Raw genomic sequence first — 17749 nt, 5'->3', positions numbered from 1 at the left:
GCTTTTTAAATCACTTTTTAAAAAAAGGTTTAATTATTTGAGAGAGAGCAAGAGCGAGTGAGCAGGGGGAGGGGCAGAGGAGGGGAGAGAGAGAATCTCCAGCAGAGTCCTCGCTGAGTGCGGAGCCTGACAAGGGGCTCCATCTCATAGTCCCTAGATCATGACCTGAGCCAAAATCGAGTCAGACACTCAACCGATGGAGCCACCCAGGCACCCCTAAAATCACTTTAACATTTTTATTACTTGCTCTGAATTAAGCTTTTTTTCTAAATGTGGACATATCCTTTTCTACACTTACTGAGTGCCTATAGTATACCAGGCATTGTGCTAAATACCGATGATGAAAAGAGAAATAAGACTGTGCTCCTTCTATCGAAGTTCTCACCATCTGGCTGAGGTCCCTTTTGTTTAGGGGCTTTCCATCAGTGAGATACAGGTGTTCACAGATACTCACAGTAATCGTTCATTAACTTCAGGACACTTGGGACCACAATGACTGACCTCTTTATTGAGTTTATGAATCTAGCCATTTGAAGCTAGAGAGGTCTTCCTGTCAGGGTATAGGTCAACAAAAATTAAATATATTACTTATTTCTTATTGTAGATATCCTTATTGTAGATATCTTATTGTTGATATATATATATATATAATTTTGATTTTATTAAATTATTGAAGTAAATAAGGAAGTAATGAGATGCATCTGGTTTTAGCCACTTTGTTTAATTTTTATATGAGAGTCCAGAAATTGGTTTATAAGGTAAATTTTTAGAAATTGAAAAATAAAGTGAGCAGTCAATAGTTTATGTTAACTTTAGTTGTGTGTTTGTCTTTTGTGTTGTTGTTACATTTTAAGTGTTAAACATAGATTAAGAAGAATTTAAATGTTTCCTGTTCTGTATAAACACGAGTGTCGGGTTTTTTTTTAGAATGTTCATTTATTGGCAGAAACTTTTGACACACAGTTTTCCATAAATGTATCTCTTGTAACAACAAATTCATGTCTGTCCTGCCATAAACATTGAAGAATCGAATGTGGGGTTATCTTTAAGTGCTGCTCAGTTCCCCCGAGAGCTGGGGTCTGGCACGCAGCTGTGGTGGCCACACCATGAGCACATGGGAATAGTCAAGAGGCCAGAAAGGGAGGTCAGCCAGCACTGTTCCAGGTCTCGGTGTGGCCCCGGCTACGTCTGGCTTCCTCTGGCCATAATGACCACCTGCTTTCCTCTACCCAAGCAGGTGATTCTGTTGGACAGAAGCTTTAACAAAAGCCATGGATGTCATACCTCCCCTTGAGCCACTTGAAAGGCAGAAACATAATGGGCTGCTGCTTCTCATAGCTCGGGGAGCCACCATAGTGAGGCTAGGGTTAAAGTCTACTCCCACTAAGACTTGATTCGTGGCGTTCCTGGCTGACCTTTCTTACTTGGGTTCAAACTAGCCAAGAGTAAGAATATCTCCACAATGATTTATGCTTTCAAACTATCCCTGAATATTTATTTGTAGTTTAACCTTGTGTTTATTCTGCAGCTTTAAAAGGAGATTATATGGTGCAATTAGGTTTTGCAATTTGAAGGCATTTGAAGTGATCCTACCAGTTAGATTATCTATTCTCTTTTCAGTTCCTGATGTTTCTCTAAAGAGCTGGCCAGAGAGATTGGTATCTGTTACATTCCTGAAGGTCTACAGGAAAGGGGCTTTTATAACTTCAGTGGCTGGTTATGCTTCCTGAGTCTAAATGATTTTCTACAATTTCAACTTTTTTTTGGTCTTTTGTTATTTTCTTAAAAATCTTTAGATTATAAAAGAATTGTCTAATCATTCAAGCAGGGTCCTGTGTATACTTAAGTCGAGTTTCACACTGTACCAACTTTGCACGTGTATTTGGTGGCCCTGCTTACAAGATGTTATTTTCCAAACCTATATTCATCTTTATTGATCTTAATTTTGACCTCTCATCTTTTTCACGTTCCTTGGAAAATTTAGACACCAACTCTGAGCATTTTGCTGAAATACGAACTGATCAATTTTGAATAGGACTTAATGGTTCTTGAATATTAATATACCCTCATGACATGTGAGAATTTTAATGATGACAGAATTATATTTACATGGGTGTATATTTATCTTTTTATTTATTAAGACCCAGGTATGAGATTTAAGTTGAATGGGCATAATCAGTAAAGAACAATTTGAAGAACTCTTCAAAAGCAAAACTCAGTATAAAAGAAATTACCTGGCTCTGCCAGGGGGTGGGAGGGGGCAGCAAGAGTCTGTATTTAGTCTTATATTTAGTTTAAAATACAAAATGAATTTAATTTGCCATACTTCAACATCTGTTTTGAACCTCATTTTTTCCTAGTTTAGAAAAATGTCCAGCTGTCAGGGCTGATAGTGCTTTCAATAACATTGTATTTTTATGATTAAATCTGGCATGTGCTGGAACATCAAAGCTTTCCTTCCTCAGACATTTCTTGGGTGTCTCCTCTATGCCGGTCACTGTGTAAGACTGGGCATATGGTGATGAGTAAGAAAGAGAAGCTCGTAGTCCAGTGGGACAGACGGGCACACAGTTAGAGCCAGTGTGATAAATGGAACAGGGGAGGTCCTACTGGGCACACTAGGGACTGACCAGTTCTGCCGATGGGCTTAAGGAAAGCTTATCAGAAAGATCTGTGTTTGGAAGAATAAAGTTGTGCCTTGGATTTCATGTGAGATATGTACCCCCTCCCCTTCAGATCATTTATGGACTTTCTTCTGTAATGCCATTGCAGATGTAGACCAGAATTTGATGGACCGCCTCCAGAGAGTGAATAACACCTTATCCAGCCAAATTAGCCGTTTACAGAATATCCGCAATACCATTGAAGAGACTGGAAACTTGGCTGAGCAAGCACGTGCCAGGGTGGAAAGCACAGAGCAGTTGATTGAAATCGCGACCCGAGAACTTGAGAAAGCAAAGATTGCTGTTGCCAACGTGGTGAGTGATTGGGAAGGTCTGAGGCTGGAGTCCCCTGGTAATTTGTAGCAAGTCTCTTACTGTCCACGGAATGCCTCAGCTAAATTGACTCTTTGTGTCTTTTTGTCTCTAAACATGGAGCAAGAAAGCCACGTTGCTTAAAGGTGTCATTAAACAGTTATCACAAACTGGATAAAGACCAAAGGACATCTGGGTCCTTCCTCTAGCTTTGTTCCTTCTACGGCACTAGTCATTTTAAACTTCCTTTATCCTTTGATGAAAATAGAAATAGTAATCTGTAGCCAAGGATGCTAATATTAACGAAAGATCTTTGAATCAATGAGGCATTCTTTTTACTAAATAACACTAATACAAATTTGGTTCTGACACTTGCTTTATTAAATTTAAATAATTCTGTCCTTTGAGATTAGTGCTTTGTTTATTTCCTCTTCAGTCAATCACTCAGCCAGAGTCTACAGGGGACCCAAACAACATGACTCTTCTGGCAGAAGAGGCACGAAAGCTTGCTGAACGGTAACCTCCAGATCCCTGTGTCTTCATGGTTAAGCCGCAACTTTCCTTACAGTGTGTACATGCTGTCCCCTCCTTTACTCACAAACACTTTGCACATGACCCACTTTTGTGAAGTCGGCTCTTTTCTGAAACGTTATCGGCTGTGTGTTCTCTTTTCTTGCCTCTCCTTTGAAATTAGAATATTTACTTTGAATATTTGAACATGATGCTTTGGAGGGAAATTATATTTGCACATCTCAAAGAAAACATAACATTTTTAGTTTTTTAACTTCAAAACCTTTAAGTTGATGACTAAGAAGCTCAGTTGAATTATTTTTTTAATTTTTTAAATTTTTAACAAAAATGTTTAACTCTCAGATTTTAATAGAAAACGTTTACTAACCCATAGCACCTTTGAAAATCAGCCAAAGAAAACAGACCATTTAATTCCTCTTTTTTTTTGAGATTTTTTAAATTATTAAGTATAAGGTAGCTTCTTAGGAAAAACTTTAAGTTGTAGGAGAGCATTGAATTGAAAAAATTTGTTAAACTAGTTGCTAGAACATAGACTTCACGAGGGCAGGTGTTTTTGTGTGTTTCATTCACTGCTAAAGTTCCAATACCTAAAACAATGTCTGGGATATAGTAAGTACTCAGTAAATGTTTGTTGAATGAATTATACAACAGCTAGTAGACCTCATGGGCGTGGGGTTCGTAAGTAAGCCCGACGTTAGAATTTTAGCGTCATTATTCAGAGCAATTACTTTGGCTTCTTGCTTTAACAGGTGCTCTCTTTCTATTCTTTGTAAATGTAAATGTGTGAGCTGTGTCATTTAGTTCATAGGACATTCATGGTTTCGTAGCTGGATTTTCTGATTAAAAGAAGGTAGCTGAAAACATACGGAAAGCTCCCAGGGAAATTAGGTCTTGAAAACAAACTAATTCTGGTGTCTTTCATACATGAATTTTGAAAGAAACCTTATACTGAAAAGGAATGGCCTCATACTGCAGTGTGACACTGTAATATGAAATTTTAGAGCTGAAAAAAACCTTAGCAGTTCCTCAGCTGAAATTTGCATTATTTGGCTGCATTCCCTGTTGACATGTTGCTTTCCATTTGGTGTTGGGTTGCTTTTCCTGGTCAGTAATTAGGTTGCGTGTGAGAAATCTGAATAGTTGGAAGCTGTTTCCAGACTATGTGGTCACTGAACCAGCATGAGGATTATACATTAGGTCTGGGGTTCGTATTTATGTCTAGATCAGTTCTTGTTGGCATATGTGGTTTTATAGATAAATTATTCTTCATTGATTTTATTTAGAAGTAATTTTTTGAAGAACTATAGCCATTTGCCCCTGTAAACTTTATAGGAAAATGTCATTTGGAAAATACCGTCTTGGAAAATACCATTTTTTTAGATTGTAGAATGTTATTATAAACTTAGCCCCCACTGAAATGATTGTGACATTCTAAATTTATAATATTTTTTTCAATATTTATAGAGCTCTGTCCACATTTGTGTGTGTGTGTGTGTGTGTGTATAAAATAAGGTAAGCATTACCCAAATTCTGCTTCTTTTCCTATTAAATAGTTCTGTTTCATGGTGTATTTTTTCTTTTACGTAATACAGCCATAAACAAGAAGCTGATGATATTGTAAGAGTGGCGAAGACAGCTAATGAGACATCAACTGAGGCACTTAATCTGCTTCTGAGAACACTGGCAGGAGAAAATCAAACAGCACTTGAGATTGAAGAGCTTAATAGAAAGTGAGTGTCATTTAAAAGTGGCTTAGGGCCCTTCGGTTGTTCTTGCAAGTAGCACCAGTTCAATGGGAAATGAAATGCGATGGGTTCAGAGCATGCGTTCATGCAGTAAGACTTCTTTCGTTAATTGTGCTTTTGAAATGGTGCAGTAATTAGAGCAGGGGCTGTGGGGCCGCCGAGGTTTTATGCCTACCAGTTCCTGTAACTGCAGAGAAAGCTAACAAGACTGGCCATGATACTTACATTTCTGCATAAATGAACAAAGAAGAAGAGATAAAGTATCATAGAGTCAGGAGAGAAAATATACTTGAGCTACAGATATTTAAAAGGTGTCCAAAATAAGTACTATGTGGTAAACCATACGGTATAAATAGAAGTGACGAGATGAGATCTAAATTTCAGCTGTGTTGGTTTTAAATAATAACATTTTCTTTGAAGTTTTGGAAATTCTGTTGCAGTGATTTGAACCTGAATGAATGTGGTTAACACTAAGATGCCAAAAGCAACTAAGTTTTTGGTTAAATCTTCTGTTCCTTAGGTATGAGCAAGCGAAGAACATGTCACAGGACCTGGAGAAGCAAGCTGCCCGGGTACACGAGGAGGCCAAGAGGGCTGGAGATAAAGCGGTGGAGATCTATGCCAGCGTTGCCCAGCTGACGCCCGTGGACTCGGAAGCTCTGGAGGTATGGGGTGGGCAAGCTGTGTGCACAGGGTGCTGGCTGCCGCTCATGTAGTACACACCCTTGCCCCCAGACACACACGCACACACACACACACAGTACATACCCTAACCCCCAGACACATGCGCACACGTACGCACACACACACGTAGTACACACCCTTGCCCCCCAGACACACACGCACATGACACATACACACACGTAGTACGCACCCTCACCTCCCAGACACATGTGCACACACATGCACACACATATAGTATGCACCCTCGCCCCCCAGACACGCACGCACACGCACACACCCCTCACAGTTGGGGTGAGAGCTGTTCTGACGGCTCTGCAACTGTCACTGGTACCGACCTCCTCTGTCCTCCGGCTGACTCACTGGTGATGTCGAGTTCTGCTTCAGGTATGTTCACTTACTGAGATCAAGAACCCCCTGATTAGAAACATTAAATAGCAAAGACTACTTTAGTGATAGGAGTAATCATTCCTAAGTCTTTAATATAAATCCAAATTATTATATATCTGTATTTATTAGGGCAGAGTACACCCAGACCCTTACGCCCAGGCACTCTGTGGTTGAAAGCAAGAGAGAAATAAAAAAAAAGTGGTTTAAATGAAAGAGCTATATTAGGATGCTGTCGGGCAGCTAAAATGTTGGGGGATTGGTAGGATTTTATTGCGTCTATACTCATGAATCTTCATTTCAGGCCTGTATAAATGCTCTATTTTTCACATTGAATTTGAAGCTTATTAAGTTTCACTTCTCACATCGGAGGCGTTGACTTGATTTTTTTTACCATTGGGGTTTAGTTAGGTCTCTTCAGACATGTACATACTGTCTGATCTTGCATATTTGCTATTTGAGAATACGCAAAACTAATCGGTGATAAACACCAGACCAGTGGCAGCTGCGTTGTTAAAAAGATAGGTGTGGAAACTGACTGGAAAGAGATACAAGGGAATTTCCTGGGGTGGAAATATTCTGTATCTTGACTGGGGTGTTGGTTACACAGGGAAATATATGTGTGTGCAGTTTCCTGTGTGTAAAGTGTTCGTCAATTTAAGGGGGAAAAAAAGTGTGTAAAATTTTGACCTGTGGTGTTCTTTTAAAAATATGTCTGAGTGTTAAGTGTTACAGAGTTACTGAGCCTACCTTTTCATCAGTTTCATTGTTTTGTCTAAAATGTCACAATCTTGCTTTTCACAGAATGAGGCTAATAAAATCAAGAAGGAAGCTGAAGATCTGGACCGTCTGATTGACCAGAAATTGAAAGATTATGAGGACCTCAGAGAAGACATGAGGGGGAAGGAACTTGAAGTCAAGAAGCTTCTGGAGAAGGGAAAGACCGAACAGCAGGTTGGGTTAATTTGCAGGTTGCTTCATTTCTTGAGGCAAAATCCGGAACCATGCCAGTGTGAGCTTGTGTCTGTGACATGACCAAGTGCGGGGTCCACAGGCCCTCAGGAATTCAGAGCACGGCCTTCTGTGGGGAGCCCCAGCCTAGCTGCCCCACGCTGGCGGGTGTCAAGGTGGCAGTGGGGAGGTGCCTGGTCTGTTAGGAGAAAGAAAGGATTCCCCTTGGAGGGTTTGTCCTCTGATCTGCCGTGTGTTTGCAGACTGCTGACCAGCTCCTAGCCCGGGCAGATGCCGCCAAGGCTCTTGCAGAAGAAGCTGCAAAAAAGGGACGAAACACCTTACAGGAAGCCAATGACATTCTCAACAACCTGAAGGGTACGAAAGGCTCACATAACAGCGTAAATTTCTATGCTTTCTTCACTAAGGCGATTTCCTTTTTTTTTTTTTCTTTTTTTAAATTTTTACCGTGAGATTCTCAGAACATATACCATATGAAAGATCAATCATGCAGATTCAGTAGTTAATGATTTTTACTGCACTAACTTCATCCCCCAATATCCACCCTACTTTTTTTTTATACTGAGGTATTTCAAAGGAAAATCTGAGAGCTATGTCCTTTTACCCCTTCATACCTCAGTATGAAAACAAAACCGGAAAAGTGGAAATTTTCTGGTATTGGAATAACTCATGTTATCTAGATATGCCTATGTAGCTGGCTCATGCTGGTAAATGGAGATTATTTTTAGTTTTCTCTGCGAATTGCTTCTCAATCTTTGTGCCTTCTGTCCTAACCCAAGAGAAAAAAGACATGTGCTCAATTCACTGTATAGTCCTGGACTTGCCCCTGATAAAGTAGCCCATAGGTTCTGTAAATATGGAAGCTTTACAGGATAATGGTTGACCGTATCGGCTCTGGGGTCAGTGGGGTTGGGTTAGAATCCCTGATCTACCTCTCATTTCTGTGAACCGTTGGGGGACATTATCTCCCTCTTTAGTCTTCAGTTCTCATGTATAAAAATGACGCAATGCCTGCATCACAGGCATATAAAAAGCTCTTAACTCAGTAGCTAACACACAGTAAACACTAAATAAGCTGCTGTTTTTAATATTGGTTGCCGTGGCAGTAATGGCATACTCAGTGCTTTGCACGGAAATAAACTTCTTTCCAGAAACGTTCGTTCGTAAGAATCGAAAGCTGTACGCTTCGTTCTTTTAAGGCCTTCGGTGCTGTCCTGACTTTCATTGTTCATGAAACAAAATCCCGCTGCAGCTCCCGAAGGGGTCGCTTTGGCTTGCGGAAAGTCTAGTTCAGATGCGTTCCTCGAACTTGCTTTGTTTCAGACTTCGACAGGCGAGTGAATGATAACAAGACCGCCGCAGAGGACGCTTTAAGGAGAATCCCTGCCATCAACCAGACCATAATTGAAGCCAATGAAAAGACGAGGGAGGCGCAGCTGGCGCTGGGCAATGCTGCCGCGGACGCCACTGAGGCCAAGAGCAAGGCCCACGAGGCGGAGAGGATCGCCAGCGCCGTCCAGAAGGTGTGTGCTTCGCTCTTCTGCCCAGCAGTCTTTGCTCCTGTATTTCTCTAGTCATTTTCCAGTTTTTTTCCAGATCCCTGAAAGCCCTCACAGACTTCGTCCTCAAGTCCAGTAAGATTATCTCGAACTGTCCTCGTTCATTTTTTACTGGGCAGAGTAGGTCAGTACATTGACTGAAGAGGGAGAATCATTGAAATCATCGAAAGGGCCCTTGACCATCTCTACTGTTTCTTCAATGGCGGGTCTGTGTGGTGAGGAGGGGGATGGCTTCATGGGCCCATAGAGCGCCTTCCACAAAAAAATCAGACTCTTCTTAAATAAACACAGTTCTTTGACACGGACAGCTGACATTTTTTCAATCTTATGTAGAGTGCCAGGTCAGCACAACTATTAGGCCTCTCTTTCCAGCATATGTGATATCTGAGCCCCACCTTATTTAGCTGCCACTGCTAGGATTCTTCCTACTCATCCTTTTATTTTTTTAGGATTTTATTTATTTACTGGAGAGGGAGACAGAGCACAAGCAGAGGGAGAGGGAGAGGGAGAAGCGGACTCCCCACTGAGCATGGAGTCTGACACGGGGGGTCCATCCCAGGACCCTGAGATTATGACCTGAGCCGAAGACAGATGCTTTCAGCAACTGAGCCACCCAGGCGTCCCCTTTCTACAATCATCTTAAAGAATAGTTTCTTTAAGCTGGCTTTTTCCTACTTAAAGGTCAATCTGTTTGTTTTATTTAGAAGAGAGATTGGAACGGATTCTAAAAGAATGTGTTCGAGAATCACATACATTTTTTCGTTTGTTTAGGACAGTTGGTCTTGGGATTAATTATATTTTATAAAATACTCCTAAATCAGGATCATGGTCTTCTTATACATTGTGATGAATGGCCAAGTAGAACAAGGCTGCTACGTTTGAATTGAAACTATATCGGAGTCAATAGTCTAAGCAATACCGTGTGGTGGGAAGTGTACACCGTTTAAATGTTTTACCCTTTGCTAGCCAGGCGACTTCACCTACAAATGGCAATGATAGAGCAAGAAGGATTAAGGATAAGAAATAAGAGGAAACGGGGCGCCTGGGTGACACAGTCATTGAGTGTCTGCCTTCGGCTCAGGGCATGATCCCGGCATTGTGGGATCAAGCCCCACATCGGGCTCTTCCGCTATGAGCCTGCTTCTTTCTCTCCCACTCCCCCTGCTTGTGTTCCCTCTCTCGCTGGCTGTCTCTCTCTGTCAAATAAATAAATAAAATCTTAAAAAAAAAAAGAAAAGAAAGAAGAGGAAACAAATGGAAGTGTTTTATAAAATATAAAATGCTGTTATGAGGCAATAACACTAGCTTTTCTTTACTGTTATTTGGAACCCAAATAAACGATACCCTAAGTCAACGTGTAGTATAATTTACTGCCCTGTTCTTTCTGGATTGTATTTTCGAACCATTCTACAGATTATAAAAGGTGTGGGAGCGTACTGTAGAAAGAGGAAAGCTTGTTTTCATTAGCAGTTCTTTATCGTGTGCCTAGAACGCTACCAGCACCAAGGCAGAAGCCGAAAGGACTTTTGCAGAAGTTACAGACCTGGATAACGAGGTGAGCAGTATGTTGAAACAGCTACAGGAAGCAGAAAAGGAACTGAAGAGAAAGCAAGAGGACGCCGACCAGGATATGATGATGGCAGGGATGGTAAGCAGTTTCGGCCTATTTGCTCGTGGGCAGAAAGCGAAGGGTGTTGACTGATAAAGGTCCCCATCTTGTTAAGAAGAGTCTCTTTCACATTGACTTCTGTTTTTTATTGTGTTTTCTGGCCAAGAGTCGGGTTAGTGACTTACATAGAAGACAAAGAATTTGGATCTCTTGGGGGCTTGTTGCACAATTGTCCTATCCCAAAGCTTCTCTCAGTGAAAAGCAAAACCTTCTTTTTACACATTGAAGTTTTAGGACATTGAAAAGTATGTATTTGTATTTTGGGATGGGTGACTCATACATGGTATAAAATGAGAAAGGAATAAAAAGGAATATAATGAAAAGTTAATTTCTTCCCTCTTGTTATCCCAGCAACTTACTTTCTAGAGGCAAAGACCAGTTTCTTGTGTTTCATTTTTGAAGATGACAAAAACAAACCAACCTTATATCTAATTTATTTTTTTGTTAACTTTTTGTGAGGATGTGTATACACAACACTGTTGGTGACAACACCGACTTAGGAATGCGTGGCCCAATAAAGAACAAGGGTGCCTTTTTCTGTTGTGTGCTATATTTTGCTTTCAGAAGACTTTAGTGGAGTCACAGTGGAAACATAACTTTGCAATTCAGTCTGATTATAATCACAGTAATGAGCTTGTTTAATTGTGTACTTTCAGTACAAGCAAGGGACCCTTTTTCCTCTACTCCTGCTGAAAAACAGGCCTTTTACTCTGGCTCATTTTCACCTTGGGACAGAAAGGAGAAATACTAACCCTGTTTATCTAGGTAAAGAAGACTCTAGGGAAGTGATAACAGGAAGCGTCCCTGTGCAAACACCTTATTTTAGTACGGTTTTGGCTTTTGTTTCCGACTGTCTAGATTTTCTATAGCAAGGTGTGCCTCCAATGGAAATTCCCATATTGCGTTTCTCATGTATGCTGAGGGTCTCTGCGTTTCCTGGTTAGTATGGTTGTAGAAATGTCGGATGTAGAGCCCGTGGAAAGAAGGAGAAGTGTACTCTTGATGAGCTTCCAAAAAAGGGTACGGATTCCATTCAAAAGGTGGGAGAAGGTCCATCTTTTGTTCTTTTTGGTAAATAACTTATAACGAACACAAAGCATCCTCCCACACCCTGTCCCGTTTGCGTTTTCGTCAATCCTGAGAGACACAGCACTGAGCCGGTAGTGTTGGAGTGTGTCACATAACTTTTTTCACCAATAGCGTAAAGGCTTATGGTTGGTCTGGAAGAGGAGGCTGGAGCCCACGGGTTACATGCAGTAGCGTTGCTCTCTGCGGGCCCTCGTGAAGTCACTTACCCTCTCCTAGGACGCGCACAGAAAAGCCTGTCAGGGCTCGGGTAGGATGGCTGCGATTTCAACAGAGGTTCATCACTTACTTGTGAAGGTTTCTTTCCTCGTGCGTTTTCTTTTTTTAAAATCTTATGTTGTTTCTAGCCAAAAATGTTGCAGTGTCTTGAGCCAGAAACTAGGAAAAACAATTTTGTGGTAGGGAGCTCAAAGCTGCTCATTTAGGTCCTGACTGGGTTTCTTTGTGAGAGCATCTGTTTTCTGACATTCGGACACTTCCTCTTCCATTGTCATTTCCCGTGACTCACACACGGGGTATTTGTTCAGGTTTCATGGAATTTTCCCAAATACATGTACCTTTGGTTGATTTACAAAATGTAAACCGTGTTGCCCCAGTTGGTGCGTGTGTGCACGTGCGTGTGCGTGTGCACACGTGCGTGTGTGCTTGCAGGGGGAGAGGGCGTTACAGAAGGTGTCACCTGATTATGAAACTTTTCTGAGAATAGGACATGTCTAATAATCAGGTCTCTAAGAGTGTCCTGAAGGACATATTTTGGTTCTAAAATGTAGTGTTTATACTCGTCCTTAAAAATAACTGTTTCTGCTCGGTGCATTTGGTTACGAATCCACTTCCATGTATTCTTGAGTGAGAAAGTGAGAAAAGGAAATAATATTGGTCTTTTTGAAATACAGATGCATTCAGTGTAGGCATGGAGACGGCCTACTCATAGCTGTTCTAGGAATTAAAAATAGCAACATTTCACCAGGAAGATACTCTGAAAGACCAAAAAAAAACCAAAACCAAAACAAAACCCCTACAGTGAGAGATTGTAGCTTCACAAGTTAGGAAAGAGGAAGCATCTGAAAATTGGACTTGTTGGCTGATTGGGGGAAACAGTATCTCAGGAGCGTGAAGACACGCCGTCAGGACTGTTGGTCTATCATCTGTCCTCTTCCCGGTGCAGGCTTCACAGGCTGCTCAGGAAGCCGAGATCAATGCCAGAAAGGCCAAAAACTCCGTGACCAGCCTCCTCCACCTGATTAATGACCTTCTGGAGCAGCTGGGTAAGTGGCTGTGGAGTCATTGCAGGCAGCCTCCGCATTCTTTGTGCTGTTCTTGGGGTCGTCGACACGAAGCAGATCGTACAGCGTGACTGTTGCGTGAACTGAACCGTGACTTGAGTTGTATTAATTCAGCAAGTACTTACGAGGTCCTTCCATGGCCTATGATCTGAGTCCTGGAATCTGACCATGGTCCAAGGACCTATAAAATTAGGAAGCTAGGCTGCCAGCGAGGGTGGCTCATTTATGGCTGATGTTTATGATACGTTGAACCGTGATTATTCTTACTTATCCTGCTGGCGAGTGTCTTCAGAGGATTTAAAGGGAAGGATTTCAGTGGTCGAGTCAAGGAACGCTTGACACTGGTAATGACTTCACTGCCTGGAATTCTTTTCATTTGTTAATTAAAAGGAGAATCTGATGAGGTGACAGTTTTTCAAAAAGAGAATAAGCTTGATTTTTCAAGGAAATACAAGCATGTCGAGATGCCCTTTTAATCCATTGTGGTAGGGAGCAGGCTTCATTACAGGACAGATAAGCTTTTGTCGCCAGTCTCCATCATAAAGTGGTAAGACTCCAGCCGGTACAGCTTGGTGGCAAGGCATTCGGCTTTAATTCAGCCTTGAAGGTTTGGTCCGTGTTTTATTTGGGTTTTTTGTTTGGTTTTTTTTGAGGGTGGGGGAGGGTATATTTTTTATCTGTCTCAAATATCAAGAATAATAAATTATGTGCTGTCAGATGGGTTTTAAAATGAAAGGAGCTAGAAGAAGTAGCTTTTTGTGGCAGAAAGAGCTGGATTTTTAAGTTAGTCAGGCTTGGGTTGGAATCTTTGTTTTGTTGCCTTGTAAACTGTGCAAACTTGGGCAAGTTACTTAACATCTGAGAATCATTGGGGGAATATGGTCTTGTGAGAATTTAATCAAGTACAGTATGCATAATGTGTTGAGCGCTGTGTGGCTATCTGCTTTCATTAATTATGGAAGCAGTTCTTTCCAGAAGAACCTCCTTTTCTTGCTAATTTTAAAGTGAAGCTTTTGCTGGAATTATTTCAGCATTTTCATCCCTGGCCATTTTCCATTAGGAGGGCTCCAAATAGTGTGTAACTCCTGAAAGCAGGGCAGGATTCCCCAGAACCAGCCCAGCCTCCCTGGAAGCCAAAGAGCCGAGGGCTTCCAGGTCTAGCTTGAAGATTTTTACGTTCATTAGATGGCATTAAAATGACATGCAGATTGCATGTATAAAGATAAAAATGGTATTAAACGTTACCAGATGACCTTCAAAAGTGCAGGTGAGGCTTTGGGTCTCAAATACGGCCGCTATGTATTTAGACAACATTTCATAAAAACTGTTTCCTCAGAGACCATATCCAGCCCAGTATCCTTTATATGCTCTGACGGGTCCTTGCCGAGTTAAGTTCGCATTTGTACTTGGTCTGCATTGTTTGTGCCCTTGCACGACACGAACGATCTGCGAGTCCCATTTGCAGGCCACCCTTGCCTAGTGGCAGCTGCTGGGCTTCATTTATGAGAAAGGCAAGTGGAGGTGCTCGTGGAGTGATGTGATGATTCTTACTGGATGCATCTGTTTCCTCCTGTGTCCTTTCTGACTCTACAGGGCAGCTGGACACAGTAGACCTGAACAAGCTCAATGAGATCGAAGGCACCCTGAACAAAGCCAAAGATGAAATGAAAGTCAGTGATCTCGACAGGAAAGTGTCTGATTTGGAGAATGAAGCCAGGAAGCAGGAGGCCGCCATCATGGACTATAACAGAGACATCGAGGAGATCACGAAGGACATTCGCAACCTGGAAGACATCAAGAAGACCTTACCATCTGGCTGCTTCAACACCCCGTCCATCGAAAAGCCCTAGGGTCATCTTTTAGGGCTGGAAGGCAGCACCCCCCAACCGGGGAGCCGTTGTGAGGCCACAGAGTGCCTTAACGCAAAGATTACATTTTTTCAGACCCCCACCTCTCTGCTGCTCTCCACCACTGTCCTTTTGAACCAGGAACATTCACAAAGCTTAAAGAGAAACAAGTCAGACATCATGAATCGGGAACAAAGGGTTTTATCTGATAGTCTCTCTTCCACGGAAGGCGCTCCCTTACCCGCACTTTCCCTTCTGAGTCGCGCGAGGACGTGGCATCTTACGTTATCGTACAGTGGTGTAAACACTCCGTGGGAGCCATTGTCTGCCGGGGCTGAGCAAGTAGCCCTCCCTTTTCTCACTGACACCAACAGAACCTCCTTGGTCTCAGTACTCTTGTTTCTATGAAGGAAAAGTTTGGCTGCTAGTCGTAGCCTTGCGATGGCCAGTATATCCAGTCTATCGATAAAGAAAGTGCACCTCCATCTCCTACCCCTCCTCCTCCTTTTACGCAAAAGGAAGTAAACATCCTGTGCCAAAGGTATCGGTCACTTAGAATGTCAAGAGCCACGGTCAGTTGTTTTCGCTATTTTGAGTACAGGACACTGGGCCATCCACGGGTAAGGATGCAGTTACTCATGACGGCCTCCAGGAGAACGAGGCTGCAGAAGAACGTATTTTCTCATACGTTCATAATTGACTAGGAAGATACACTTTTTTCAGATCTTTGGGCAGCTGATAAGTCTGGATGGGCAGCTTGCACTCACCAATGACATCTTCTGATAGTCCTAAAAATGGAATTTATACAGAAGAAATAGGGATATGATAACCACTAAAGTTTTTTGTTTTTTGTTTTTTTCAAAATCAAACTAATTCCTAGAGCTTTTTTAGTGTGTTAGTCCTGGAACTAGTGCTGTAATCTGGTAGAAAGCAGTTCGTCCCTAAGATCTTGACAAACAAACAAGAAACAAGCCGCCTTGTCCTAGTCTTTCCCAGCAAAGGGATACAACTTAGCTGCAACATGTATTGTCAGGATCCCGGATAGCCATTTTTCTTCCACTGGGGAGAGATGACACTTTGACCCTTATCCTCAATTATCTTCTGATGTTCCCGTCTTCTAGGATCTCTCTACACACCGAGTCTGCCAAATCCTGGTGGCAAACCCTTGCACTCAGTATTTCACGCAGCTGCCACGCCATCTAGTTCCTGCACTTTGTGATCGAAACCCACTCGAAACCTTCCCTCTTGGTGCAGAGGGAAGACCCGTAGGTGGAGTTGTCTAGCTGGCTTCTCGACTTCGGATCCTCGGCTCTGTGGTTTTCTTCTAAGATCACAGCGTGAAGATTCCCTGCCACACAGCCCCTTCCTCCTCCCAACCCACCTTTGAGATTCATATATAGCCTTTAACACTATGCAACTTTGTACTTTGCGTAGCGGGGGGAAAGAAACTATTATCTGACACACTGGTGCTATTAATTATTTCAAATTTATATTTTTGTGTGAATGTGGTTTTTTTTTTTGTTTATCATGATTATAGAGTAAGGAATTTATGTAAATATACTTGGTCCTATTTCTAGAATGGCACTGTCTGTTCACTTCTTCACTCCATTTTGCCCCTTCACTGGCACAATGTGTCTGTGTACCTCCTTCGCTTCTGTCTGCAGGCCTCGGCGCTGCATGTGTCCCCCGTCGCGCGGCCCTTCGCCTTGGGTTTGCAGCGCGTTCGTTCTCCAGCGCGAGTGTCGACCCGCTTCCCTCCGCACACAGCCACTCTGCCGGGGTTCCTCACACCCTCCTCCAGCGCAGGCCCGCCACCCGAAACTGCGGCCTCGTGTCCCTGATGCCCGCCCTGAGCAGGCGTGTCAGGCCGACAGGAGGTGGCGGGATGAGGCCCTTTTGCTGAATGGCGTCTTCAGCGTCAATGTGGGCCTAACCGGGAATGAGCTAGAAATGCCCGTGCCGACGGTTGGAGCTGGACGGGTGTGTTTGAGGAGGGAGTGTGTGATCCCGGGGCGCCCAGAGGGATGGTGTACAGACAGGTGGCATGGGGGCGGCCGTGCCCCGGGGTCTCCCCTGGCCGCCTCCTTGCGTAGAGTCCACTCCAAAGGTTTTGACTTGCAAACCCCTGGCTTTCCCTGGGCTGCTTCTCTCAGGCCTGTTCTGCTCTCGCCGGAGGTGGGGCTCGTTCTTGCCAAGTCTTCACATCAGTGTCTCCAAGCTAGTTCCTCGGTTAAGTGGCCACCTCCTAACAGACGCATTTCGTTCAAGGTCGCAGGACAAGCACTGTAGATAGACTGCCAGGACAGTTTCCCTCTAGCCCGTGGGACAGCCTTACACCAGTCAGTCTTCGCCCGCAGTGAAATTTGGAGTTTGTTTTCGTTTTGTTGCTTTTCTCCTTCTCCATCTGTGTAGTATGTTTTTAAACAGAATTTTATTTTTAAAATTAAAAGTCCTTTATAAGACAAAACCTTCATTACACTCCTGCAATATACATTATTTTATTGTATAGTTCTAGTTACCTGTATTTTATGTGACAAAATGGACAGGGTGGCTGCTGCGGAATGCTGGGTGTCGCGGGGAGGGGGGCATCCAGCTGTCCCTGGACGTCTTCCTTGTAATCCCGGCGGTGGCCCTTTGATATGTGCCTTCACTTCAGCTGTTTGCCTTAATCTCTACAGTCTCGCTCTCCAGGGTGGTGAATAAAATGCAACACTTGGCATTTTTTTATGTTAAAAAAAAACAGTATTTTATTTATAATAAAATCTGAATATTTGTAACCCTTTATATTTGGTGTGGCCTGAGTGGGGTACTGGGGACAGAGGATGTTTCGAAAGGTCTGATGAAGAGGAAGATGCTGATCATAATATCTTCTTTGGGCGACTTACTGTCTTGACAACAGTGCAGTATGTGTGCAGGTACGTGTGTGTGTGTGTGTGTGCGTGCGTGTGTGTGTATTATACAAATAATATATATGTATATGCATATATACACATATATTTATGTATTTTTTGCCC

The 17749-nt window shown here is 42.6% G+C and overlaps 1 protein-coding gene across 1 annotated transcript in view; it reads left to right on the top strand.

Moving 5' to 3' along the window:
- Positions 1-17519, top strand: part of LAMC1 (laminin subunit gamma 1) — a 125981-nt gene extending 108462 nt beyond the window's left edge. The window contains exons 19-28 of the mRNA XM_008701227.2: positions 2773-2978; positions 3412-3491; positions 5099-5236; positions 5772-5916; positions 7124-7273; positions 7534-7648; positions 8615-8814; positions 10340-10498; positions 12771-12870; positions 14482-17519. Coding sequence (XP_008699449.2) covers positions 2773-2978; positions 3412-3491; positions 5099-5236; positions 5772-5916; positions 7124-7273; positions 7534-7648; positions 8615-8814; positions 10340-10498; positions 12771-12870; positions 14482-14738 — 1550 coding nt within the window. The 3' untranslated portion in view covers positions 14739-17519. The remainder of the gene's footprint in view (positions 1-2772; positions 2979-3411; positions 3492-5098; positions 5237-5771; positions 5917-7123; positions 7274-7533; positions 7649-8614; positions 8815-10339; positions 10499-12770; positions 12871-14481) is intronic.
- The last annotated feature ends 230 nt before the right edge of the window (positions 17520-17749 follow it).

Source organism: Ursus maritimus, unplaced genomic scaffold (genome assembly GCF_017311325.1).
Source record: "Ursus maritimus isolate PB19 unplaced genomic scaffold, ASM1731132v1 scaffold_2, whole genome shotgun sequence".
In the NCBI taxonomy this organism is placed as follows: Eukaryota; Metazoa; Chordata; class Mammalia; order Carnivora; family Ursidae; genus Ursus; species Ursus maritimus.
Note: the sequence above shows the minus strand (reverse complement) of the source record. Positions and strands in the feature narration are given on the sequence as shown.